Raw genomic sequence first — 26,583 nt, 5'->3', positions numbered from 1 at the left:
TAATTCTATGAAAGCAAGTTACCAGGCTATTTTAAGGGATAAGAGTGGACTACTTGTTTGCTTCCACAGAGCTGATGTCTAATCAGAGCCATCATGATATGAGCTTAAAGGATTATATAAATGGAGCTAGAGACATTTAGTCTTTCACAGTTGGCCAGGTGCAGCTCTATGATAATTTTCCACCAGACCAGAGCATCTTGAGGGCAGGGATCATGCCGTTCATCCTTATAATCTCCGTATCTTTATTGCTTAGCTCACTATCTAGCACATACATGACAGTGAATAAATGATAGGAGGATATGAGAGAGGGTAGATGGTGTACCCTAAGCAAACTGTGGCAAAAATCCAGAAAGAAAAAGCATTCATAACAAGATATAAAAAGAAAAAGGATACTTTGCTCATTTTTTGATGGCTGCTAAGATTGTAGAGAAAAGGTGACCAAAATAATTGTCAGATTACAGTTATATTCACTCCGCGTCAGAAAATATTTAATGTAATCTTAGTATGGTTTTGACATTATATCAGGCAAGACTCAAATCAAATGACTGTTTTTGCAGCCACATAATAGAAAGGTCTGCCTGGTGTGACTTATGCTGAGTATCTTAGGAATTAGGGAGATAAACTCCAAAAACAAAAGCATATTACCTCATGGGAAAAAGCATGAGGACATTACAGCCTCTGCTGGAAATGCCAGCAAGGTTGCAAACAGGCATGTCAGCTTTGAGAGATTTGTAAACCCCAATCTTTTCTCTAAGCAATTTAATAGATATGTTTTGATAACCTGTTTGTTAAAAAGCCAAAGAAACATCCATCTTAGCTGAAATGAAGAAAAGCGTATTTCAGAGAAACACATGTTCCCTATGTTTTGTGGGAACTACTGGTAATCACTTAAGCTGTTTGTTTATCACTAAGAGCAGCTACTTGATTCATGTTACAAACCCCTTCTGATACACTGAGCTGACAGGAGTAAACATTACACACTTTAAATTCAACCCCAAAGGCTTTTATCTAAAAACAAACAAAAAATCAATAAAACAAACAGAAACCTTCCTTCAGCCAGATGGCAACACTGTAAATAGAAAAGAAAATGCTGTATTTCCATCTGCACTAATATAAACCAGATTAAAAGGCAAGCCTTTTTGTCCCCATGGGTGACGCATTTTCCTGGCACTTTATCGCCAGTCACAATGCTAGCTGCAGTTACACTAATGATCTCTCTGCGCCATAATATGAATAAGGGTTATGACTAAGCAAAGTACAGGGCAAGGTACAGAAAAGAAGGAAAAAGCCTCACCATATTAAAAGTTTTCCAGTTACACTGAGGAATGGTAAATTACAGACGTAGTTAACTGCCTATATTTTAACAGCTGAATAGGGAGTTTATTATCAAATCAGACCCAATTCAATTAAATTCAATGTATAATTAAAAACAACTATTTAAATAACTTGGGAAAGAAAAATAATTAGAACTCAACTTTATTATACTTGGCTTAATTAAAGTAACCAACTGAAAGAAGTTGTTTTTACTTTTAATAGGATATTTTACTTTAAAGAAAACTAAAATGGCTAATGTTAGTATTTTACAAAATGATGACTAAAGGCCAGCCACAAACAAAAACCCTTTCGCATTTAAATGCAAAATAAAACTATCAAGGTAGAAAATGTATAATTCTACCTTTAAAACAAGGGACTCAGTTTTAAATACCAGTTTTGCAAAGAAATGTGAATGTAATTTTAATCTCATGAGTATTAAACAACTGAATGAGTTTAACCTGTGAAATAAACACACATATACCTGGCTGCAGAACATCAGTAATTAATCCTTCCTCCTCTGGAAAATAATAGTAAAATATTTCTTTTTATTTTTTTTTATATATTTTGTGAAAGTGTCTATGGGTGTGTGTTTTTTATTATAAAAGCTTAAGTTTATTCTCATTCATTTCAGGTAACTACTGAATATTTAACTTAAATGTGGTTTAAAATTTTGAGCCCAGCCAGTCTCACCTTGCTGTCCTATGCTGCAGTCATTTCTACATCTGTGACCTTGCTCAGTTTTCCTCTCTCACTGGAACACCAGCCTCGCCATCTCTCCAATTATTTAAATGCGATTTGTCTTTTTTCTTTTTTCTTTTCTTTTCTTTTTAAATAGTCTTTACTTTTAGATCAGTTTTAAGTTCACAGAAAAACTGAGCAGAAAGCACAGAGAGAGTTCCCATGTACCCCTGGCCCACACACAGGCACAGCCTCCCTCGTTATCACCATCCTGCAGTGGTACATTTGTTCCAATCAGTGAACCTACACTGACATTCACATTCAGTGGCATTCACTCTTGGTGTTGTAGGTTTTGACAAATGTGTGATGTCATGTATCCACCATCATAGTATCAAACAGGATGGAATCCATTTTTCAAAGTCCAGCTCAAGTCTCTTTCTCATGAAATCTTTTCTAGTTTTTCCTGCCTCCAACACATTTCTTTCTGTTTTACTACACTCCAAGTCTGCCCCACATGGCTTAACATTTGATTTCATTCTCTTATATTATTTTTAGAATATGTTTCTGAAAGTTTTAAATACTAATAGTCTCATAGAAGCAAGGCAAAAATGTGTTTTATAGTAAAAAAAAAAAGAAAAAAGAAAAAGAAAAAGAAAAACAATTAGAGAAATGCTCAATGCAACAATTCTCTCTTGGAAATCCATCCTGCCAATTTGCATAGGGAAGGCTCTGTGTCATTCCATGCTCGCTGGCCAACAATCAACTATTCTCTAGGGCTTCTTTGCTAACAGAACCCTGAGTGGCCGCAGGGCATAGTTCTGGATAATAAGTTGAAAACTGAAGTTGTGAGTTGTGGTTTGAGGGAACGCTCCTTAGAGGAGAAGGAGATTCAGGTGGCGTGAACCCGTTGACTCCTCACCCCCTCCTTTTCCTCCTGCCTTGAACAGGATAGTGAAGTTCAAGGTAGAATATCTATCCTCCTTGCAACCAGGAGGCTATCATGAAGGAAAGGCTAAGGGGAAAACAGAGACCTGGCTCTGGCCCTGCTCATTCCATGTTTCCTGTAGATAAGAAAAAAAGAAAACTCCTAATTTGTTTAAATCACCGCTTTTTTGTGGGGGGGATTTTGCACTAACCATTAATAGGAATCCCTTAACTGATAGAGCTCCCACTAACTCCGGAATGAAATACAAGCGCCTTAGCCTTCCTTTATTTGGCCCGGCCCATCCTTCCACTTCCTCCATTCCCGGACAATCAACTCTTCAGTCCCAGCCAGACAGCACTGAAAGCTGGAAGTGTGACTCCAGACTGGCTTTGGAGGTGAGTGAGATTCAGAAAAGGCAGATGTGATATTAAGTCGGGGGGAGCATGAGGAGGGTAATAAAAAGCGACAAAGGACAGTGTATGAACTAGAAAAGAAAAAAACAGTGCCCGCTAAATTAGATGGTGGTTAGATGATAAAAATATCTCATATGTTGTATCTTAGATAATGGTTTTTCATTTACGGCATTCGTCAGCAGTCTTGACACACTGTGGGATACTGTATATCCTTCCTATTTTAGCTCCTCTTTCATTTGGTACATCCTGAATCTTACATTTTCTTTCTTCTAGAAGTCGATAAACAAAGCAGGTGCTGGTTCATCATATCAAAGAGGATCAGCAGCATTTAGTTTTGAAAATAGCAGGAGAAACAAAGTCAGGAGAAAAAAAATGAATGAAAGGTACCAGATCAGGGTTTGAATAACATCAAAAAAAATCAGTTGCACAGGAATTCAAACAGCTTAGAAGTCAGTGTGTTTCTGAAAAGACTGAAGGATTCCCAGAGCAAACCTGGTCACCTAGAACAGCTTCTGATAATTCCTGAGCCACAATTCTCCTTTTCCAAGTATCTAGTATCCTAAGGCCCCATGTACAACTGCTTATTAACTGCAAAGAAGGACTTACGGGTTGGCTATAGAAGGACTAAATTACCCTCTCCACCAACTATTCTATAACTGTGTCTTCAGAGTAGGTATTAATTGCACACTTGCCTATAGAAAGAGATAAAAATAACATTTATTAGATTTTCCATACTACAGAAAGACTAGGAGGATAAAATTTGAAAGGCCCATAATCCTATCACCCATATCTGAGGTCCCCAACCCCTGGGCTGTGAACCAGTACTGGTCCATGGTCTGTTAGGACCCAAGCTCACAGCAGGAGGTGAGCGGTGGGTGAGCAAAGCTTCATCTGTATTTACAGATGCTCCCCAGCGCTAGCATCACCGCCTCAGCTCCACCTCAGATCCTCCGGCACTAGATTCTCATTAGAGCTCTGGTCCCTGGTGCCAAAAAGGTTGGAGACTGCTAACCCAGATAACCTAGTATTCTTTTTATCTTAAAAAAGAAATGTCTATTATATGGTTAGGAAATTCAAATAGTGCACCAAGTTGTAAGGTAAAAAGGAAAAGCTCCTTCCCTCCTTTCTTTCTGGAAAAAGAATTTCTATACATATATATTTGCTTTCTATTTATTCAAAACATCATGTTACTTACTCTTCTGTCTTTTTCTCATTTGGTAATTCTACTCAGCCTACTTTTCAAGTTCCTTCTTCAACTGCACTGCATTTCATCATTTCCAATACTTGCCTACAGTAATCAGATATCTGCTACCTCACCTTCTCTGTAACGTTAAGTTCTCTGAATCTTCATTGATGTGAGAAGAGACCGTGGCCCTGACTGGGTGTGATTTACCTTCCTATATCAACACCAGCACCTGAGCCCTTGCCCCCAGAGTTGGTGTATTGATCTCTTGCAGTTGAGGCCACTCTGCACCGAGAAGGCAATCTCTTCCAAGGGAGAGGACTACTAAAGAAGCTCTAAGGAGGCTTTACTTTCCTGGGAGATACAGGGTAACGTGAACAAAGGCAGGAACAGGATCCGCAAGGAGCCGCAACATTAGGGCTGAATCGGAAGCTTAAAAACTAGGTTTGATCGCTTCTTGGCCTTTTGGCTAAGATCAAGTGTCAAAACTAGGTTTGTTCCATGTGGATACGTTTACCACTACTTCCCCTCTCAGTTTTGCAAGTCAAACCTGTACTGGTTCAAGCTGTGGCTCTTGCCAACTCTGATGAGAGACAGTGTGGGCCGGGCTGGGAATGAATGGCTTCTCTGACACCTTCTCTGCATAGGAAATGCAGCAGCACAGCAAAAGGGTAGAAGAAAACTTCCTGACCACCTTTGTGCCCCTTCACAGCCAGAATCACAGTAGAATGCTGAAGCTGCTCCTTCCTCTGAGCATCAGCTGGTTGGTGGTAAACTGGGGAAGAAGGCTGATGACACCCACATGGACGGACAGCGCTGATCACCATGGGAGCTCTGCATAGATGTTGTATTGGGACTCACACTGCTAGTGACTTTCAGGGGTATACAGCCTGTCGAATATATTAAAAAATTAAGACTATCATCCTGGAGTGCAAAGAAACATGACCAAGCCCAGTCTTTGGTATGCTCAGAGTGACAACCAGAAAAAGGCCAGGAAAAGGGATTTAAATTACAAAGCATTCCTCCAGTCTTCTGCAGGAAAGAAAAAGCAAAATTTAAAACATGCTCTGCTCTCTTTTATTGCCTTTCTCCTAGACATGGCATTTTATTCGTTCGATTTAATTTGCCACACTCAAAATGATTCCAAGTGGAGCATCTTAAATTTTGGGGCCTATCGAATATCTAAATGTAGTAACAAGTGAAAACAAAACAAACAAAAGGAAAGGATCCCAGTCTGAAAAACAAGAAAGCAGTTTTACAGAGTTCTGCCAACTCTCAGAAACACAAAGATGACTGTGTGGCAGGCGTCACAACCTGGCAAACAGTATCAGGCCAGATGAAAAGGTACTTTACAGGACACAACACTAATGGCTGTTTGGTTTAAAGACTGCCGTTTACGTGCTTATTTTCCAATATGTATATTCATTTGAAATATGCTACATCCATTTCAAACAAGAGAATCCAATTACAAATTCTAAATCTTCCTAAGCTGTAGGTCCTTCGGGGTCACGAAAAGCTAAGCCAAAACTAAGCTGATAAACTGACCCTTTTTTTCTAAGTGCTTTCAGAATGCATTTTACGTGACCAGTTCTTTCCTGACAATCTCTGTTTGAGAGTTGGTAACTAGAGTAGTTGGAGAAGCCAGAAGGGTGAGATTGAGAGGGTAAACCTGTACAGACAGCTCCTTCTAGAAGAAGGGGGAAAAAAAAAAGTCAACAATTACTAAGTGGAGGTGGGGAGGAATGGAGCTTTTGTTAGCCAGATTGCTCTCCTTCAGTCCCAGGGGCCCTGGCCTGGCCTGGCCTGTGTCGCCACCCCATTCTTTAGCCAAGAACCTGCTCCTGGAAAACCAGTTCTGTTTTCAAAGTTCCAGGAAAGTCATTTTCAGAAAGGCAAATATTTACAGAACTGTCTGAGTTTTCCTATGAAACGTGAATGAATCCCACTGCAGTCTGAATGTCCCCACAAACCTGCCACTTTTCCTAGGTGTACCAGGAATAGTCTATGAATGGAGTAGCAGTACGGTTTCTTTTTAGTTTACAAATGACGCACAAGCTCAAGACTTCTTCGAACTTTGTTATTCTACCTCCTTTGTTTTATAGCAGTGAAAAATACCTTAGAAAATGTTCACATTGGTGTGTGCTTCTCATAAATAGTGAAGTAAGGATAGGTGGTGATACCAAGTTTGGTCTCCATGTAGACTTTGGAAGGAGACAGATTATGGTTGAGTGAAGACGGGGTAAGGAGAAGGGATTGGGAGTGAAAGAATCAGCTTTCAAAACAGAATACGAGCAATTTGAGGGTAAATGTACCATTAGTATAGATGTTTAAAAAGTATTGAATGAATAATTCTAAACATTTTTATTCAAAGAGATTCTAACATTACTATATAATAGGTTAAATCACTTTTGTGGGTTATCCATTGCACATGTATTATTTTTACAATGTGCATATGTGTTTCATCTTTCAAACAGCCAATTTATAAATGATCTTCCAGAATGCACACCATATGTCATTGGAAATTGCCATTCTTTTTAAACACTACAATAGTCTAGCAAATATGTATAAAGTAAGGGTCACAGGCGATCATATTTTAGAGCTAATCGAGAATGGAAGTTCATTTAATAAAAAAGTATAATTAGCCATTGAGAATTTACAAATATCTTGTCTGAGATAGTCATTCATAAGTTCCTCAACTTAGTATCTCTGAATATGTCATTCGGTTTTCTTTAGGCAAGATTTTCCAGCAGGCAGGCTGAACTTGATTTTGTAGACAAATATTCAGTAGCAAAAATGTGGTAGCTACTGATGCTAGACAAAAATTCTGTTTTTCATGTCTAAAAAATGAACATTTTTTTTATCATCTGAAAACTGTGGACAAGCATTTATTCCGCCTCAAAGCAGAAATGTGAAAAATGAAAGGAATGGCTGATGCTCATCCCATTAGTGAAAGCTGTGTTTCACACAAGGAAACATTGATCTTCTCTTTCTATAAGTCATACCACGTTGATTTTAGAATATCTTAATCATAAAAAGATCACATTAAAGTAGTATGTGGACACTGGCCCTCAGAATGATAAAATTAATGTGACCACATTAAAAATGGTTATCTAGGACTCTGCATTCAATAACCAGTTATATATAATTTTTGCTGTATTAATATCTACCCTCCATAATAATACATCAGCCTGAGCTGTATGAACATTAGTGACATGAAGGTATAACTCCACTAAGTACAGAGATAGAAATAAATACAAATGACATCATTATGTTTCGTCTTCATCAACAAGGCTCATTTTAAAATCTTCCATCTGTACCCGCACTATGCTGGGCTACCACACTAGGTAGGTTTAGTGGGTTAAACAGGTTAACGTCTGAGACCTCTAAGATACCTGGAATTTTACTTGTGTATCTGGTAGAATAATAGCTCTCTAACAAATAAAAATATTTTGCAATGATATATATTGTTGTCAGAGACATTACGGCCTATGGCACAAATAATACATAAGGTACATTCTATTATCTTCGGTTTCAGCTAAGAACTGCTTCTTTGCCCCTTTCCTTCCTCCCTATAAGCTGTCCAGTCTATGCTGGCGGTGCTGCTGCCTCTCATCGGAGTGAGACTTCCCATGATGAGAGCCCAATTAGCTCGCCTTGGACTCTTTGGTAACTGAACTGGATGAGGGCTGGAGCCCATTCTCGAGGGGCCTGCACATATATGAATGTGTTCCAGCTTTCAAACAGCAAATTTAAAAATGGCTGAGCATCTCAGTGCTCAAGCAGTGCAGACAGAGGTGGGGGTGGGGGGGAGGTGAGTACTACTTCTACTCATTCAACTCTTGCCCTGTCTCCAACCCAGAGCCCTCGGTCCACTCAACAGAGATGTCCAGAAGCCAAACAGCTTTGCTCCTAAGAACTCAGTTAGCTGACATATCACTGTGCTGCATAATTCTTCCCCTGGAGTAGAGCCAGCACCATCTTTGAGGTCACTTCCCTAAAACTCACTATTTACAGGAATCGATAAAGGTACTGCCTATGCTGGGGTTATACATACGATATTGAGCTGACTTACATTAATTTGAGGTCATTTAGCTAAGACTGCATATAAGAATGACAGTTGCATCTAAACTTTTAAAGACAGAGATGGAATTCACAGTCATTTCACAGGGGCCTACAACGAAACAGTCGCTGATACATTTTAGTCTCCGCTGATCTAGTAATTATTCTAAACCAGCTTTACAAGTTTGTCGATTCTCATTTCACTAGAAAAAAATCTAACCCCTTTTATAAAACTCAACTTTAACGAAAAGTTTAGGCTGAACATAAAAGCTAGAAAAACTATCCTAATACTATGCAATGTTCAAAATGTTGATTATAAATCTTTACATTTTGATTTTGGATTACAAACCCTTTTAGATGATTAAGAACCATGCTTCAAACTCTAATTAGAAATGTCAAATTTAGTATGTACTACTTCTACTCATTCAACTCTTGCCCAGCAGGCTTTGAGCCTACTCTTTCCTTTCTAGTATCAGAGTAACTCAATTAGGAAGGAAAAGTGGCCCGAGGCGAAACAAACAAAAATAATTCTACAACACCAAAATACCACTGAAAACACCCATAACTGACAGCATAAAACCAGAGAAACACAGACTGCTCATTATAATATCCAAGCTTTAAAAAGGAAATAAGACATCAGAATCTCTGTACAGGAGAACCTAATATTAGAAAAATAACAAAAGCATCAACTGTGAGAGCCATTTATCAAGCCCCATCTAATATAACAAGCACTGTGCCAGAGGCTTTACATACATCATATCGAATTCCCATAGTCACCTTGCAAGGTAGGCAATTAGCATCCCAGTGTTCACTGAAAACACAGAAGCAGAGAATAATAACTTATCAGAATGGGATATGAGTCTAGCTTAGCTGGACTCTTAAAATCTGTGTCGTTTCCATTTACCACACTGATGTTGGAGAAAAGGGTTGGACAAACTCACTTGCTGGATTATCTGGAGATAACAGACTCAGTCCTGGGGCCTGGGAGGAGACTAGCAGCATTTTTCTTTTGTGTTTTTATCTGATGAGAGAAAGAGACTAGAAGTCTTGTGCCTCTGGTGGCCTGTCCTGACCTTAAGGAGAACTGTACGTGCTTTGTGAAAGTTGAACAATGCATGTGGAAAGATGCATAAAGTCGCAGTAGTTTAACTGCAGCAAAATATTTCATACTAATAAATTCATAATAGAGCCATGGTTAGTTTTAAAGAGAAATTGAGAGGTTTCCAAGACAACAAAGATAGAAGCAAGGCCGTCAGTAAAATTATAGAAAATCCACTTGGGATGAAAACTGTCTTTCTCTCCTACATCTCCCCTCACCAGTTTAATTAAAAGGTATAAAATGGAGAGAACAATAAGCAATTCTCATAGTAATCAAATATCAGATACAAGATAAATGTTTCAAACACTTTCTCTGCCAAAATTCAATCTATAGAGTATAGCTGAAATATGCAGCTCAGTTTTAAATCGTACTAATTTGTATTTTGTCCAAGCGAGACATTAATTTTATGTTTAACTGCACGATTGATCAGTTAATACCTAAAACTGTACAGCAGGTCCTCAGATAATGTCCTTCTGATAACATTGACAAGATGCCCTAGGAACTTAACTCTTGTTTATATCAACTCATCTCTGGTAAAACTGGTTTTCTCTGTTGTTTCACTTAAAGTCACAGAACCTATTGATGATGGTAACTGAGGACTTAGGGCACATGACACAACATTTTCAGGATGTGCCCAGGAGCCTCAGGCCCATGCTCCTATTTTTTAGAAATAAAAGGAACAGGGGTCCATAGCTGCCCCTCCTTATTTTCTCTTTTCAAAATGCAATACAACTGCTTCCAGACCCTCTCTATTTCACTTCCCACTAAACTCATTGAGTTGTCATAAGAAATTGATATTTTCTAGCTCAGAATTAAGCTATGATTATTTTAATAACTGAATAGTCATAAGTAACTTTTTTTTTTTTTTAACAGTATAGGCCAGGAATAAAAGAAATTTTTTTTAACAGTATAGGCCAGGAATAAAAGAAATTTTGGTAAAGACAAGTAATAAAATGGCAAGTTTGAGAATCTGGAGCTGATGTACAGAGGTAAAGAGGGAGTGGCTGGCTTAGCAGTCAGCTTTATGCCTGGACCTGCTCCTGCTGTGAAGGGTAACCTTGGACTGATGGCCAGTCTAACACTGTCACATTTGGTTTGGACTTACTTTATTAGAATGAGCTGCTGGTCGGGCTGGGCAGGTTAGCTTGTCTGGCTAGAGCAGGAGCTTGAAAGCCAAAGCACGATCCCTTTACTGCCCAGTCAGTACATGATTACAGACAAGTACAATGAATAATGGATGAGAGATGTGAGCTGGGTGATTATATATGTCATTACTCAGCAAAACATTTAATGAGCAGGCACTGTTCCAGGCACAGTACCACAAAGATAACAGTACTGAAGTTAAAGTCTTCAAAGAGAGACAGACACAGAAATAGATAATTAAAATATATTTGGTAAGTACTGTGACGAGGTATGTATAAGACTCTATGGAAGCACAGAGAAAGGTAAGGGAGGCTTCCTGGAGTAGGGGACGCTGGAGCTGACCCTAGAGTGAGTAGGCATGGTGGGGGGCGCTGTTAGCCAAGGAGATGGCACGACAACCAAAAATACTAAAGAATTTATCTGTCATAGGGAAAAGGGCAGAGATATGCATCAACCTTCAATGATGCCAACTAGAAAACCCATCAACTTCTTTTATAAGTAAAAGATTGTACCTTTTCTTTATTCCCTTAAAAATACTTTCCGTTAAAATAATTTTTTTCTCTTACTTGTTGCAAGAAGGAAGCTACACATTTCATATATTAAATATTTACTGCTTCACAATTTTAGCATGCAAAAAGAAAACTTTAGGCTTTAAATTAAAATAATAAGAAATAAGATCCAAGAATTATAACAACTATGAGTAGAGAGCTCATGTCCAAGGACACAAAACAGCCAAATGTAGGAGGAAAGAAAGCACAGTATAAAGATAAAATTATTTTATCTTAAATTTTTTAAGTCTTATTTTAGTGACCATTTTTACTTTTGGATTTTTAAGCAAAGTACTTGATATATTTTAATATTTTAGCTTGATTTTTTTTCCCTAATGTATAGCATCAAAAGCACTGCTGACTTTTTGATAACAGTCATTCTGATAGGTGTGAGGCAATATCTCATTGTAGTTTTGATTTATATTTCCCTGATGATTAATGATGTTGAGCATCTTTTCATGTCTGTTGGCCATCTGTATGTTTCTTTGGAGAAATGTCTTTTCATGTCCTCTGCCTATTTTTCAATTGGATTGCTTATTTTTCTGTTACTGAGTTGTAAGAATTTCTTATTTATTTTGGATATCAACCTCTTATCAGATATATCATTTGTGAATATAGTCTCCCATTCACTAGGTTGTCTTTTTCATTTTGTTGATGGTTTCCTTCGCTGTGCAGAAGTTCTTTAGTTTGATGAGGCCCCATTTGTTTATTTTTGCTTTTGTTTCCCTTGCTCACAGGGATGTATCCAAAGAAAAAATACTGCTCAGATTGATGTCAAATAGTTTTATGTTCACTGCAGCATTATTTACGAAAGCCAAGATATAGAAGCAACCTAGGTGGTCATCAATAGATGAATGAATAAAGAAGATGTGACACACACACAATTATTATGCAGCAATAAAAAGGAATAGAATCCTGCCATTTGTGACAATATGAATGGATCTAGAGGGTATTATGCTAAGTGAAATAAGTCAGGCAGAAAAATACAAATACTGTATGGTCTCACTTCTATGTGGAATCTAAAAAGAACAAAACAAACAAAAATAGACTCATAGAAACAGAGCTCAAAGGGATGACTACCAGAAGGAGGGGGTGGGGAAATGGGTGGAAAGCGGGAGGGGAATACAGTCAATAGTATTGTGATAAGTTTGCACAGTGACAGATGCTTACTGGAAGTAGAGGGGTGATCGCATTGTAAGGTATAAAAATGTTGTGTATCAGTATATTGTAAACCTGAAATTATTATAAGTAATATTGGATACCAACTATACTTAAATAAAAAATAAAATTTAAAAAACCCCACAACACTATTTACCACTCTACCTATGATGCTGTGCTGGCGTTGTAAAAAAATATATAAGTATACTGATTCCAGGAATTAATAATATAAAACAAAATACTGATAAAATTAAATAATTAGAGCTCCAGTTCAATGCTTTTCCCATAGAATGGTGTTCTCGTAACTGTTTCCTTATTAGGTGTAATAATTTTGTCTTTTTGGTCATTTCACAATTAAGTTTTACTGTCTCAGTATATGGGAAGCTATTCTTTCCCCCATCCCTCTTTTAGATCATGAATATCCCGGCAAATCTCAGAAAAATCACTAGCCCCTTACTCTGAAAAACTATACATGCAACTTCAGAAAGTTTCAGGGACCCCAGGGACTGATGGTCAAGACCCCCCACCTTCCCACCACATCACCCACCTTCTGCCGGAGCAAAAGATGTTTTAAGTAGTTACAGGCTCTAAACTATAAAGCAAATCTTCCTCATTTCTTGCCGTGATTCTTTTCAGTCAAAATAAATCTTTAAAAATGTAATATTTAAAATAGTTCTTAAAGACCAAACTTTCAAAGCACTTGTGTTTAAAGCAGTAGTTCTTAGTTGAGGGTCTGCATACAAAAGTCTATGGACCTTTAACACAGATGTCCGAGTCCAACGCAGACCTGCAGAACTGCTATCCTGAGGCATAAAGCTTAGCTGTGTATTTTTAAATAGCTCCCTAGAGCAGCTGACGTACATCTCTGATTTGGAACCAATGGATTACGGAATTTAACACAGGATTCGTCTCCCACAGGCTTAAGTGATTTTTTACGTTTTTCATTCCTCGGCATAAAAAAGGCAAGATGAGTTGGTGGGCTTAACCTTTTTTTCTGCTTTGGACTTCTTTGACAAAGGTCAGGCTGGATCCCTTCTCAGGATAAGATTTTTAATGCATTAATTAAAATACACAGCATTACAAAAAAATACAACCATACTTAAATTATATTTAAAAGATTATTGAGATATTAAAATGTTTATACTGTAGAAACATATGTGCTTCTTTATTAACCCATTAAATACAGAAATCTAGGGGCATGCCTAATAACTGCCATGATTTCAAAGCAGTGATCACACTACCTTTTGAGAGATCTGAAAAAAATGTAATGCGATATGAAAATATCTGACTTCTACTGATGTTAATGCTACTCTAGGTTTGTTGCTCACATTCATAATTAAAGGAAAATTTCAATTTCCAGGAGAGGTTACTGGAAATAAAGATGCGATTATTTTCCTTATCCAAATTCACAAACTCCCGGGTTAAGAACCCTTGTTTATGGGAGTCCATGTACTTGGAAGGTTTTAAAGGGAATCGAATTCCAGACTCTTTCCTGAAACCTCCTCCACCTGGCTTTTTATTCCCCTTCTCCTACTACTGTAAGAACGGCACACCACGTGAGCACTCTGAGAGAGATGAGGTTCATGGCTCACGGTGTAAAACCTGAATCTCCACCAGAGAATGATGAGAAAATGGCACAGCTGCCGAAGGGCAGCCTCGTGAGAGCAGAGCAGGCGAGGAACGCGACGGGAGCGGAGCCTTGCTTTACCTGAAGGAAGGGTACCAGGAAGGAAGGGCACCAGGAAGTGCTACTTCACCATGTGCCACGGTGGCATACTGATTATTTTGGGCTAAAGGCAAATGAGAAGGGCATAAATTTCCCTTTGTGAGGGTGACAAATTCGCATTTGTAAAGGTAGAGGAGAATGACTCAGCACCAGAAACAACCTGAGTCTGTATTACAAACCTTACAAAATCACCCTCATCTACCATTTGTGTCTTCCATACATTTACCTTCCCACAATTCACTTCCCCTAGATGTCCAAATCCTCTTTTCTTTATCTAGTCACTTCTCTACAATTTATCAACCTTTGTTAAAATTGTATATAAGTCCCTGGGTTTAACTGCCTCTTTGGGTTTTCACTTTTCTTCTGTGAGGTCCCCATGCATATGAAAACACTAACATCAATAAAGAAACATACCCCTTTTCTCCTGTTAATCTGTCTTTTGAAAGTTTAATTTGCAAGCCTCAGTTAATATACCTTAAGAGGGTAAAGTTTTTTTTTATCCCTGCACAAATAAAAAGGTTTCCATTGCATATCTAATATATATTAGTGTGTCACTGTCATAGAGTGTAAGTTAATATACTTATTTGCATTAAAAAATAAAGTCAGTCTTTTTTTGTCACAAAGTCACAAGTATGATATGGCTGATTGCTAAATCAGTTTTTTGGGGGGGAAGGGTGGGGGATAAAATGAATGAGCTAAATCTGTAGCTTCAAGATTTTGATTAAAATGTATTTAAAGCATGTATATGCTATGTGATTTTCTAAAATTATATCCTTCAAAATGATTTAAACTATTTTAAAAGAAATAATTTTAGATTTCAATTTCTAAGGCTATAAAATGGTACATGATTTTTCAAATTTCTTCTTGGATTCATGTAAGCAAAAATATTTGAAGACTGAACAATGTTTCTTAGAGTATGGTCCCTGAGCCTCCTTGATCAGAAACACCTGGTATTTGTTAAAAATGCAGATTTTATGCCCCATTTCAGATCTATAGAATGTGTATCTGTAGGGGTGAGACCTGGGAATCTTCACTTTTAACAAGCATCACAGCTGAATCAGATGTATACCAAAGTTGAGAACCACTGTACTTTATATTTATTCTCTTTATTGCTTTGTGGAATCTTCCAGAAACAATATAATAAAGTTTGAAATAATTTTTGGATTTATCCTTTGACTCTCTGCATAATCATTTTTTTAGAAAGCTAACTTCTACAAACTCAACACAAGCTACTGATATTTATGCAGAATTTATATGGCAGGATCAATGTCAATGGGAACCATCTTTTTATATATCACTTAATAATTTTCAGTGGTATAGAATAGTGATGTTTTAATATGTTCTTTAAAAATTTGATACCAATTTGGGATAAGCTGTAAACAGGTCCAATACATAACAGAAACACAAGTATTCCCTTTTATATAAACATGATCTAAAAATAGACTTAAATGATGGCTCTACTAATTATTATCAGAAAGATGGGTTAAGGCTCAAGGTATTTGGCATTTCATGGGAGTTTTATAAAAGTTTCTAAGATTTTCCTAGGCTAAAATCATATTAATCATGCTACTTGCAAGTTCGATTTTGGGCCTTTAATAAATAAAAATTCAGCAAATGACCCAGTTTAAATTATTCTTGAAGACGTGCTTAAAGACTAACTCTTTAAGCATCCATCTTTGTTAGGTCTCTCAGTTTTCATGTGATTGGATCTACTCTACCCCAAGGTCAACTGTTAGCTAAATCATGTGATTCCACTATTAACTGAAAACACAGAATGTATTCTAGGAACTTGCCAAAGAGTACAAAATCTTGTACTCACTGTTAATAGTCAGCAAAAGCTCAGTTTCAAGAAGCTGTATTTATGGGGAATATACAGTAAATGAATTCTTGTAGAGATACATACATATTCTAAAATCTAACCCTGTATTAAGTCAAACTAAGAGAGAGCTGTGCAATAAACATACTGTCCTCTGTAAAACCTCATTTTAAGGTTAGTCTCTGGCTTCAGCATATTAGATATCCACACTCTAGAAAATTAATTTGTATTGTATACACTGGATGCTTAACCTGTTTTTCATATTTTAATACTCATTTCTATGCTGAATAGCCAAGGATGAAAAAAGAAATAAAACTCTGAGTATTTATACCACAGAATATTTTAAACTAAAATGTATACATTCTCTCACATACATACTATGTAAATATAAATTAGAAGAAAAATTGAAACTAATTATTTGTTTTTTCAGAGTTTCTCTATCCTTTTTTTCAATACTGCAGAAATAGGAAAGATGTGTTTTAATATTATTTCAACTAAGACAAACTTTATAATATGTCTTTAAACTTTAACACTTAAGGCAAAATAAAACCCCCCAAACTGGCTGAATAAGCATCTTTATTTTGGAAAAAAAAGAAAAAAAAAAAACAACAAAACTTAAGTACTTGATGCTTTAAGAAAATTGAAAAAAAATTGTTCTTTTAATATCAATTTATCCTGAAAGTTATCATTCAAAACTTTTCTTAAGCAATAATGTTCATACATCGCTATGCTAGACTACAATAATATAAAAGAAAAAAAAGCAAGGAAGTCCAAGCAATTAGAAATAAGCAGCTGTTTCAAGGCTTCTGAAAGAACAACCAGATTCTGGGAATTATGGTCTGTGCTCGTGATGGGGTTCATGGTAGGCCACTCCCAACATCCTTCTTTGGCATATTGATTATTTTGAATTAAAGTTACTTAACAGCCAGTGCAAGTGATGTTCTTTTTTCCCCATGAAAGGAGGAAAATAAATCTCCCACACAGAAGGTACCCTCTCTGCTCCAGGTAGTATGGAGACATCCTTATCACCAGAGACAGGAAATTCAGGGCTGAGAAGGCTGTGTAAACAAACTTGGCTTGTATCTTAACTAATTAGTACCCAAGCCTAAGTTTCTTTGTCTTGTGAATTCTTAATAAATTTATTGTTCCTTTGTCTAAAAGGTATATAAACAGCTCACTCTAGTCATTTCTTAGATCCCATATCTATGAGACTTCCATAAATGCAAAATTAAATTTATCTTTTTCCCTCCTGTTAATCTGTCTCGTGTTAATTCAATTATTAGACCAGCAAAAGAACTTAGAAGGGATGAAGGGAAAAGCTTTTCTTCTCTACACTGGAACATGGTTATATATAAGCTTAGTTGCAATAAGGTTAGTTTGGCAACACTATCATTTAAACATTTGTATGATAAGAGTCAAGCCTTTTAAAATCCTGTAATTGTCAAAGAACAATGAATTCTCTTAAAGCATCCCCATTCTTCGAAATGGTGTTATAGCAATACCTGACAGATAAGAGATGCAGAAGAAGTAACAAAGTGGTCCTTTCAATCAGTTGCCAGGAAAGGAAAACACAACTATGAATGTTTTATAACTTTACGAAAGGCTTTATGGAATGTTAGAATGACTAAAATAATCCTTTTTCATTCATCCTTCCACTATTCTGAGTGCCTACATCCAATGTGCTAGGCCCTGGGTAGAAGCTGGCATGGGTCTGCCCACGTGGAACTTACAGGCTACAGGACATAGGCATTTGCCAAATAATTACACTGATGAAGGTTACATTATCAACCGAGATAAGGGCTCTGAAAGGGAAGAACACAGTTCTATGGAGAAATATAACAAAGGAACCCAAATAAATGCTATTAAAACTCCATGGGGCTTCTGTTAAGCCTTGTTCTTCACATCGACACAATTTAAGACGGAACTCTAGATAGAAAAACATGGTAACTAAAACAACTTAGAACCCAATATTTATTTCCAAGGAGATTTCTTCACCTGCTTTTAAGTAAAAATTTCACCCCTAATACATTATAAATGCAGATGTTTTAATGGAATGTAATTCCCACCATGGAATACTTTTACCTATCTCACTAAAATATTCAGAATTTAATACTTCAGTATAAAATCAGTATTGTAAGTATTAAATTCTTATTTTTAAAGGGACTTTTTGAGATATAAAACATTTTTTTTTTCAAAGTGGCTAAATTTTCTCGGAAGAGAGGCTAAGTAGCATAAATCAATGTCCTGTTTTTTGAAGGTTACTGCAAAACTAACAAGCAACTTCAAATGCATGAGGTAAAAACCTTTCTATTTTTCTCATGGGTATAATTTCAAAACATTCTGATGACAGCTATTGGCTGTAAAATCTGTGTACAACATTCAGCATATTTCAACAAACCTTAATAATTAATGAATATCCTATGTCATTAATTTATAATAAATCAAAGCTGCTTCAGAGTTTTCAAATGCACTAAGATTCTATCCAAAGGTAATTACCCCATGGTGACAGCCCTAAAATTCCTTGATTTGAATGTATTATAATATGCCTTCTGAAAAATCCAGTGAATGTTCGGGAAGTGAGTTTAAGGATTCTAGAAGTGGTCAGGCCATCTGATTACTTTCTGTAATTAGTGAGAGGCTTTTCCTGCAATGAGAAGAGAGGTTGGAAAAAAGAGACTTCCTTCCATTAACCACAAACGAGAGAGAAATTTTAGGATTATGATTATTTTAGCTGTCAGGATTCTCACCTGTTTCCTATAGGATAAATTTTGGAGAATTGATTTGGTTTTCTTATCCTTTATTTCCATATGGAGCATTGGGTCAAAAATTTTGACCAAATTCGGTAAAATAATAAACTTTTTTTTTTTTTTTTTTACAGTATCAGAGTGAATAGGTTCAGAACATTCAACCCAAACAGTAAACAGACCACTTAATTTTAATGGTAAGTGTCCACTGAGAAAAACCTTACTATGTTAACCCTTATCTTTTATTAGCTCTCTCTCTGTATTTCCTAGTCACTTCCTCACAATTCACTCTTTCTTGAAGCCCAAACTCCCTTTCCTTTGTTAAAATGGTATATAAGCTCCTGAGTCTAAATTCACTTCATTTGAGTTTCACTTCTTTTCTGTGAACACCTGTGCATTACATGAAAATAAAAAAAAATTGTGTGCCTTTCCCTCGTTCATCTGTCCTTCGTTAATTTAATTCATAGGCCCCCAGGGACTTAACTAAGAGAGTAAAAGAAAAGTTTTTCCTCCCCCAAAACCATTTATAACTGTAAAAAATCAAGAGCAACGATAGTCAATGGGGTAATAATTCTTCCATGGATTACCTAACTAGTAAAAATAAAAGTACTAAAAGTAAGGCAGTATCACAAATAATTGCTCATAATATGACAATTAATGAAAATAATTAGATTATATACTTGATACTGAAAGGGAATACATAAAAATTGCTAAAGCTACATTAGGGTGATAGGATTATGGGTGATTTTCCTTTTTTGTTTTTGCCAAATTTTCTGTAATGCTAAGTTACACTTTGAAAATTTCAAATATAAAAAAAGATTTTGGGAAGCATATTTACAAAAACATGATTGAAAAATAAGCAGATATGTTTGTCACTAGAAATTGGTTTATCTTCCTAATTCTTCATCAAAAAAAAAAAAACATTTACATATAACAGAAAGCAAATGGAAAAGAGTCTATTCTGCACTTTTTCATTTGCAGAGACTGTCTGATTTCTTCTTTGTAGGAAAGGTCCATTTCACACATTCTAACGTGTGTGCAACTCTTAGGTTCCCATAACAGGACTTCACTCGACTTTGTTGCTGTTGGTTATAGCTGGTATAGTGTCAAAGTCTAAAACACTATACAAAACTGACACACTGAGAGCTATCTTAGACAAGGGCCCTATCTTATTCCTCACACACACTCTTTACCTTTAAAAATATTTAAGAAAATGTGTTAATATTTAAGAATATACTTAAGAATGTTTTAAAAATATACCAAACTCCACATGTTTGATAACTAAGAGAACTCACATATGTACAGCTTCACTTCACCTACGTGAGCAGCTTCCGCCTAGTTCTTGACGTCTTCACCTAATTTGAATCCAACTAAAGTTCCTGAATGACGCACCTGTTTTATTTTTACCTTGACCATGACTGTTGACTAATACTGTAGCCATAAATTACAGAAACATACTTAAATGCTTCCATATTTAAATTTGTATTTTGATTATCAGAAATAAAGTATAAAATTCAAATATTCAAAGATTTAATAAAAGGTTATATAAAAATGTTAATCTCCGATGTAGTACTTTTATAGCTATTATGTTACAGAAAAACATGAACACTTTGTATTGTTAATATTAGATCAAGTGAGTGGAAAGCTTAAATATTAACTTTTACCTTCTTGGTCCTTCATCACATGTTACTTGCTATTCGAGCAACGTTACTTTATTCTGTGTGTGATAAGATACTGAGAACGCATTTATATAACCTAACAGATAACGATCCAGGAAAGGATATGGCATTATCTTTTTAAATAAAGTAGGTCTTGCAGAAAAATACCTTCTAAGTGAGAATGATTCTCACGTATTAAAAATGTGTTTTGAAATTGGCCTATAGTTCAATTGAAAGTTATTTATGTCACCCTTAGGTTCTGATAAAAATAAATAATAACATCAAAATGGTATAGCAACGCTTACAATTTTATACTAAAATTTCAGTTCAGACAATATTCACCAGACATTGTGAATGACTCAGTGAAATGCTATGGGAAAGGACTGGCGGCTTTTAATGCATGATTTGCATCTTGGTCTATAAGTGGTAAATCCTGGAAATTAAGCATTTTTACTTTTTGTGACAACATGTGTTACTACTTTGATGCCCTTCTTGTTAAATTTTTCCCTGTTTTTTCATTCTATTTCATTTCTAAAACATATCTAGCTGATTTTAATCTTTGAACTAGAGCATTTCTGGCAAGACAGCACATAAGATTCACTAGCAACACACACTTCCTAGAAAGAGAATTCTTAACTCTGTCCTTGATACGCCCTGCCAAGCTCTTTCCTTATGTCTATGTGTTTTGTTATGGGAGATTAAGCTAAACTCCATCTAACCTAAGATTCTTTGAGATCTCAGGAGGTCTAGGGAAGTGAATGACGGTATTTGACAACTTTAATTGTATTGAGGCTTGTTTCAAAGACCACCTAATCTAAATATCAGGCTCAGAAAAGTTAAAGTAATGGAAAATCAGAGAATCATTTTCTCTGGAGAAATTTCTACCAGGTTATTATGTTTTAAGTTTGGTCCCATATCATTGAAAAGGCAAATGATATACCCCAATGATATTTATAATGAATAACCACAAACATGATTGCCATTTATTGAACATCTATTATGTTCCAGACTGTATTACATACGCTAATTAGATACGTCTCATTTAATTCATTCTTTACAGTAAGCTGCATGTTAGATAGTACCCTCCCTACTATACAGAGATGAAAGCTGAGGTTCAAAAGAGTTAAGAAATTTGTCTAACGTACATGGCTTGTGAATCAAATCCACATCGATTTGACTTTAAAATCTAGTATCTTAACCACCATGTTATAGTGTTTGCTTAAAAATTTTTTTTTTCTAAATATAGCATTAAAAAAATGTACCTTAGTCTTTTTACCGTTTTGGTCTCCCCTCCCCCACTTAATATTTTGACAAATATAGAATGTCTATAAAGTCATAAGGCTTTTAAATTCTCACTAATGGAAAAAACTTGCATTATTTTTTAGTTTCAAGTAAAACTATAATTTGCTTTATGGGTTAAAAATCACTTTCTTGTGTATAAACTCGCTTAACCATCTTTACTTGATTTCTGCAGGTATGATTATTGCCATTTTATAGGGGAGGAGACTGGAGCTCAGAGAGGTTAAACGGAATTTGCCTGTGATCACAGTGTTAAGAGCTGAGTGCCAAAATCTGGTTATCTGATTCTAAAGTACATTTTGTTTCCTTGATAAAGGTATAGGTTCGATGTAAATTTGAGAATGGCTAGTGTTTTGTGAGTGCTTTAACAAAATGTTTAGTTTCTAAAAAAATTCCCGGTAAAGGAGCTTGGGTTTGCCAGGCCGTGTGATTTTCACTGTGTGGAAGCGGCTGCCCCATCCTGAGCACAGCGCTAACCTCGTCCAGGGCTTAGAGGAGCAGGGGGCATATCTGGCATGGGACCTGGCGCTTTATCACAAAATTATTTTTCTAGAGTCCTTAATTTAACTATTTTTTTCACCAAGGAAGTAAACTTTTTGGTTTTCTTTTTGCTCGGCACATAGTTAATCATCTATAACAGAAGATAGTAACATTTCCTGCTGACCTTTTCTTTTATTCTTCCAAAAGTTGGAAAAAAACTACTAGTGCCTTGGTCAGCCACAGAAATAATTATCATGTTCCAGTACAGTGACTCTTGATTTTATAGAAAACCATATCCTTGTTTCTGTTATTGTACATTTTATAAAGTGAGTAGATATAGCTTTTCCTACTTTGTTTCCCTACTGAAGACTAGGGATTGATTCATTGACTGATTCATTAATTCAACAGACAAATGAGGTGCCTACTGGTTGCCAGGCACTGTTTTAGATGCTGGAGATACAGCAGTGAATAAAATAACTGAAATTCCCTGTGCTCATCGAGCATACGTTCTAGTGTGGGAAACCAGACAATAAATATCCCATCAGCTAGTGATAAGTGCCAAGGTGAGGATGGGCCACGTAAGGATAGAAAGTAGTTTTCGTATAAAATGGGGTCACTCGTACACCTTATGACAGTTATACCAGAGCAGCTTAATGTGAAAAGAAGTTCTGCTCCCACAGCTGTAGGGACTTTTGTGAATAATCGAGGGGTGCCACGTAAGCGTTTAGAGCACAGCTCCTCCTTCACTCTACCCCCCAAAAGTTAGGGTTTATACATTACATTTTAGTTCATGGAAACATGAAGCTTCTATGTTTTCTACTTTTTCAAGTTCTACTAAATATCAAACTAAACGACAGAAATTAAAAAGTATGCCATAATCTAGCATCTTAAAAAATTTAGAAGGTTTAAACCACTTATCTAGGGTTTATTGACCAATTATTGAGATTTTATTAAAAAAAATTTCCCCTTATTTAAAATTTATCTATCAGACATTTATCCGATTTTGTTACTGAGTAACCCATATTTCATTCGGTTCAAGCAATTTTACTTTATCTCATTTAAATAAGTCATTATGAAACCCAGTACTTATTTTGCATCGACTTATCATAATAATTGAATACTATATGTAAATATACTTTCTGCATAGAAAGATTTGTCTCCATAAAACAGACTCATTAAATACAAAATGAATTTGAGAGTGAGTTAACTGGACAAATACATATAATAATAACACCATGATTTCTTTGCTGGGAAACCAGGCATTAGGTGTGGCACTTTACCTCCTGTTTAATGTATACACAATCCTGCAGATCAGAGGTTAATTCCATTGTTCAGGATGATATTGACATACCAACAGAGCAAAATTTGTCTGAGTCACAGAACTAATGTCAGAGCTAAAAGGCAGGCTCAGATCCAATTCCAAATGTGTTTCTAACAGGCCTAACTCCACATTTTATAACCACAACATACCAAAAGCAAACCACTTACACCATAATCCATCTCCTAACAGTTACTAACATTATATATAGCGCAAAATTCTTTTCTAGAGCACATGTGTTTTCATTATAAAATTTGAAAATATTATCTATGAAAATTAACATATAATACTTTAAAAGGGCAAATAATTTAGTAAATAAAGCATCTTGATTACCCTTAAAAATTAAAGTTGATAAAACATCTACATAAAGAAACTTGCAGATAAGAAAATCTGGTGATAAAAATAGATCTCCAAAATGTAGTGCTTAAGATTCCAATAACTATAGTTTTCTCTGTAACACCCACATGTGATTCACTGTTTACATGCCATGAAATTGAAGCACTGTCCTGAGAAAAGTTGTAAGAGAAAAATGCAGACAATGTTTCTGATAGGAAAAAAAAAAAGCTAAATAAAAAAATCAAGAGGTAGGAAAGAGAAGTACGGCCTTTCTTTTTAATGAGCAAAGAACAGCACCCCCAAGTACACCCCTCTAAACAGTAAAGCAATCATTTTTCAAAATCTTCCTGATCTGATCTAGATACCAACACTAGGAGCATTAAGAAATCATCAATAAATTAAAATTTTCTTTAGACAGCAGCATAATTGTGTCTGTAGCTTGCTACTACCTAGATCTAGTACTTTCTTTAAGGAGACCCTAGGAGTTGTTAAGAATTCTCACTTTATTTTTTGTCAAAAGAAAAAAAATAGCAACATGGAAAATGGAGAATGATGGTTTGCCTTTAATTTTCACAGAAGCTATCACATGGTTCCAGGACAATGAAGATAGAAGTACAAATCCATTATCTATAGACTATAACAAAGATCGTTACATTTAATTAAAATTCTCTCTCACTCCTTTTTCTAAGAACATTAAAACCAACAAGTTTTTATTCCAAACAAAAGAAGCTATGAAAAGATTTCCTACTCTATACTTTCACCTGTTGGAAGTGTTAATTCGTCAAAACTGGTTTAAAGATTGCCTGATTCCTGTATTTCCTTGGTAAGAGTTTCAAAATGCATTCTGAGCCCAAAAACTTACAGCTTAGTGTCTTCCATCCTAAAATCCGTCTTTCTTGAGTATGCTGCAACATATCTGCATGTCTCCCTCTTCTTGCTTTGCGTTCCTCAGCCAGGCAAAGACCAGGCAAAGAATCAGTGAAGGGGCTGTTTAATCATCATCCCATGAATTATGTCTCACACGGCTCGAGGTACAGTCAGGAAGCAGGCAAACGGCCGACGAGGACATACAACTCTACAGCCACTGTTTTTTAAACAGTAACCTTGTTCACTGAACCAAGTAAAAACTGAGAAAGGCTTCTGTTCAAAAGAGCCAGTGAAGCTCAAATGGGTGTGGGCCGGGAGTAGGGGAGGCCTTTCCTGGTTAAAAATGGTTGCTAAACATCACTTCAATCTCAGGGATTCAAACTCAGCCAGGGCCCCAAACAGGATGTGCATTAAACAGATATTAAAAACTTAACTGCTTATGAAAATCATCTAAATGGTATTTACTCTGTTCCTGGACTCTTGTGCCTTTTGGTTTCCTGATGTATTAAAAATGACATTTAAAACCCTGAAGATTATGAGTGATTTTGTTCCCATACCAAAGGCATCTGAAAAGGCGATCATTTAGAATCAGTCAAGCAGAGAGACCTCTGTTCTTTTTCTCCCTTCCTGTGAACAGACATGGAGCTGTAGAAAAACTGTATGAAATGAAGTTTCACTGCCCTTCAAAAGGTTCAGAAGGCTGACTTGCTTTAGCAAGGTTTGAAAAATTCTAAAGGTCTTCAAAGAGGAATGGAAGAATCGATGAATATGAATGCTAAAGTTTTAGAAATTATTTCTAGATAAGTCTAGGTCCTCAGAATTTATCTTTGTTTTTCCTTTTTCTTTTATTTTTAGCCAGGGATAAACTGCATCGTAAATTTTGAATTCAAAATTCGATCATGATTTTACCTTAGCTTGTCTTTAAAAGGACTTTTTGCCTAGGGGCAGACATAGAGAGGACACTAATGAAGACGGTAATGTCGAGTCCTCACTGTGCCCTTACGATTTAAAAACATGTGACATGAGGCCAGAATACTCTGATCAAACCAATCAACTTAATGAATTTGGGTAAGCAACGGGACCATTTTGGAAATGAAAATTCCATGTTTAGAAGAAAATCCTTTCAAGCCTCTCTGAGTAGGAAGACTTGAACCTGGACGCATAGGACAGCAAAGATGTACAAGGCTAAAGCACCCACTGGACTTGGGAATGAATCTTTTTAATGCCCTTGGAACTAAAGACTCCTTATTAGGAGCCAGTGTAGTCTAGCATCATCCCAACACCTCTAGGGACCCAGCATCAAAGCTGTTTAAGTACCATCATTCCCTCTAACAGGTCTGACATTTTCAAAGGTAGCCCATATAGACAATCTCTTTAGAGCAGGGTCCCTCAGCCTCGGTACTATTGACATTTTAGACTGGATGATTCTTCGCTGTGAGTGGCAGGGAGAGGGAGGAGGCTTTCCCGTGCATTATGGGAAGTTTAGCAGCATCCCTGGGCTACCCTTGCTATATCTAATAGCACCACTGCCACACAGATCCCTCTGCAGTTGAGTTCATCAAAAAAAAAAAAAAAAAAAAAAGACTTCAGGTATTTTCCCTGGGAGGCAAAATTATTCCTGGTTTAAAAAAAAAAAAAAAAAATCACAGCTCTAGTGGCTCCACATCCATGGTGATCCCCCCACCTCCACCCCCAAACCTTGCTTCCCCTCCAAGCAGGACTAGAATGGGGGAAATAAACAGACACACCGACTACGAGTGGCGTTCACACATATACTAAAATTAGAAAACAACTGTCGCCTTCTAATTTCAATTGCTGT

General features: G+C 36.3%; 1 protein-coding gene across 1 annotated transcript in view; it reads right to left on the bottom strand.

Annotated features, from left to right (window-relative positions):
- Nucleotides 1-25,066, bottom strand: part of MAP7 (microtubule associated protein 7) — a 100,507-nt gene extending 75,441 nt beyond the window's left edge. The window contains exon 1 of the mRNA XM_023528389.1: nt 24,760-25,066. Coding sequence (XP_023384157.1) covers nt 24,760-24,811 — 52 coding nt within the window. The 5' untranslated portion in view covers nt 24,812-25,066. The remainder of the gene's footprint in view (nt 1-24,759) is intronic.
- Between the last annotated feature and the right edge of the window lie 1,517 nt (nt 25,067-26,583).

The sequence above is a fragment of the Pteropus vampyrus genome, unplaced genomic scaffold, assembly GCF_000151845.1.
Source record: "Pteropus vampyrus isolate Shadow unplaced genomic scaffold, Pvam_2.0 Scaffold24, whole genome shotgun sequence".
NCBI classification, from domain to species: domain Eukaryota; kingdom Metazoa; phylum Chordata; class Mammalia; order Chiroptera; family Pteropodidae; genus Pteropus; species Pteropus vampyrus.
This window is presented reverse-complemented; position numbering and strand designations above follow the sequence as displayed.